The sequence below is a fragment of the Salvelinus sp. IW2-2015 genome, unplaced genomic scaffold (genome assembly GCF_002910315.2).
Source record: "Salvelinus sp. IW2-2015 unplaced genomic scaffold, ASM291031v2 Un_scaffold2485, whole genome shotgun sequence".
Lineage (NCBI taxonomy): Eukaryota > Metazoa > Chordata > Actinopteri > Salmoniformes > Salmonidae > Salvelinus > Salvelinus sp. IW2-2015.
In genome coordinates this window covers 57,799-59,876 of record NW_019943803.1, presented here as the reverse complement: position 1 = coordinate 59,876, position 2,078 = coordinate 57,799, and the positions used below count along the sequence as shown (strand labels likewise).

At 56.1% G+C, this 2,078-nt stretch overlaps 1 protein-coding gene across 1 annotated transcript in view; it reads right to left on the bottom strand.

Annotated features, from left to right (window-relative positions):
- Positions 1–2,078, bottom strand: part of tmcc3 (transmembrane and coiled-coil domain family 3) — a 34,403-nt gene that overhangs the window by 1,774 nt on the left and 30,551 nt on the right. The window contains exons 2-5 of the mRNA XM_070440376.1: positions 1,584–1,739; positions 1,379–1,486; positions 721–1,219; positions 255–465 (exon numbers count right to left, since the gene is read on the bottom strand). Of these exons, the coding sequence (XP_070296477.1) occupies positions 255–465; positions 721–1,219; positions 1,379–1,486; positions 1,584–1,739 (974 nt within the window). The remainder of the gene's footprint in view (positions 1–254; positions 466–720; positions 1,220–1,378; positions 1,487–1,583; positions 1,740–2,078) is intronic.

The following is a 2,078-nucleotide window of genomic DNA, read 5'->3' as shown; positions in this document are numbered from 1 at the left end:
TGGTGCGTCTGCATGGAGGATGTTGTTGGTGCGTCTGCATGGAGGATGTTGTTGGTGCGTCTGCATGGAGGATGTTGTTGGTGCGTCTGCATGGAGGATGTTGATGGAGGAAGACTCATGGGGAGAAGTGTCTGAAAGATTAGGTTATTGTATACCCAGAAATGAGGGTGTGTTTGTGCTTGTGTGTTTTTGCTTGCTGTATTGATTTGTGTGTGTGGGTCTGTGCGTGTGTATGCCATTGTGTCTGCACCAACCTGTATCTCTCCTCCTGCAGCGTCTGTGTGATGAAGCTGTAGTCTCTCTTGAACTGGCTTTTCAGTGACTCCATGTCCTCGGCCAGCTGTGCCTGGGCCTCCCTAATCTCCCTGACCTCCTCCAGCACCTCCCCCAGCCTCCCCTGAGASTCCGACCTCCCCGGCCCACCCCCTGACCCCAACCCCGACCCCCCCGCCGGGTTCCCGTTGGAGTCGGCCGACACAGAGGTCCCCGTGGAACATTCRTCGTCGCTGGGGTACTTGGCCTTGGCAATCGTGGTGGCGCTGCCGCTCAGCGCCCGGGCCCCGGCTCCGCCTTCCGCCTGGAGCCCCGCCCCCGTCTCCATGGAACTCTTCATGTGGGCGATGTTGTCGGCGCTGCCGAACTTGTTGCGGATGAGGTTGGCGAACTCCCGCGACTTGTTGAAGAANTCCGACCTCCCCGGCCCACCCCCTGACCCCAACCCCGACCCCCCCGCCGGGTTCCCGTTGGAGTCGGCCGACACAGAGGTCCCCGTGGAACATTCATCGTCGCTGGGGTACTTGGCCTTGGCAATCGTGGTGGCGCTGCCGCTCAGCGCCCGGGCCCCGGCTCCGCCTTCCGCCTGGAGCCCCGCCCCCGTCTCCATGGAACTCTTCATGTGGGCGATGTTGTCGGCGCTGCCGAACTTGTTGCGGATGAGGTTGGCGAACTCCCGCGACTTGTTGAAGAAGAAGGGGGGCGAGAGGGAGACCCCGGGGCCGATGGTCTTGACCTTGTCCATTGCCGGGTTGCGCRCGCTGGCCGAGCTGACGTCCCGCAGGCTGCCGTCCTTTTGGCCCTCCTTRCCCCCCTCCCCCCGGGMATCCCTGGGCRGGTGCTTGGCCCCGTTGRCCTCCTCCTTCATACGGCGGTGGTACTGCTCCAGCTTCCTCTGCAGCTGGGCGATGCTGTGGGCAGACTTCTGGTTCTTCTTCTCAAACACCTGGCAGACCCACAGCAGAGGCAAAGGGTCAAATTAAAAGATACTGCTATAATTGCGGCATTTTCTTTAAAAAGTGGCTTGTAAACATTCAGCGCACTTGGCAGATGCAGTTACGTAGCATCATAAAAGGAGAAATCAGTGGGATGTAATTGGACTGACCTGCCGTATGCGTGCCACCTGCTGCTTGTCAGCGTTGTTGACCAGTTTGAGGTACTCTGCCACGTTCTGGTCCCTGGCTGTCTGTTCCACCTTGATCTGCTCTGTCACCTTGGGGGAGATCAACGAGTCAACACAGAGACTAACACACAGATGGGCCAATGCTCTCGCTCTCTCTCACACACACGCGGACGCAACACACACTCACCTTGAGTATCTTCTGCTGCAGGCTGTCGATGGCCAGACGGCCCTTAGTGAAGTCCAGGCCCACGCCCCCGTCAGACACCAGGTTGGACTCAGAGCCCCCCCGCCGCATCGGTACCGGGAGGCTGAGGATGTTGTTCCCATCACTGCCGCACTCCGCCTGGACACACACACACACAGAGAGAGAGAGAGACAAACACAGAGACAAATAGAGAGCGAGACACAGAGACAGACAGAGAGAGAGACACAGAGACAGACAGAAACATGTAAGATATTGAGAATGTCACTTCAAAGAGAATGTTTTCAATTCAATTTACACTAGAGTAAATGACTCATGTATGTCTGATAGGACAGTATGAGCTCAGCCAAGTTTATGGTGAATCTCATAGCAACGTATAGTTAGTAAGATAGATATTGATCATTTTATTGAGTGGTAATTGTTTTATCACACGGTAATACATCATCATAATCTCATCTCTTGTAATGTAAACACAAGCTC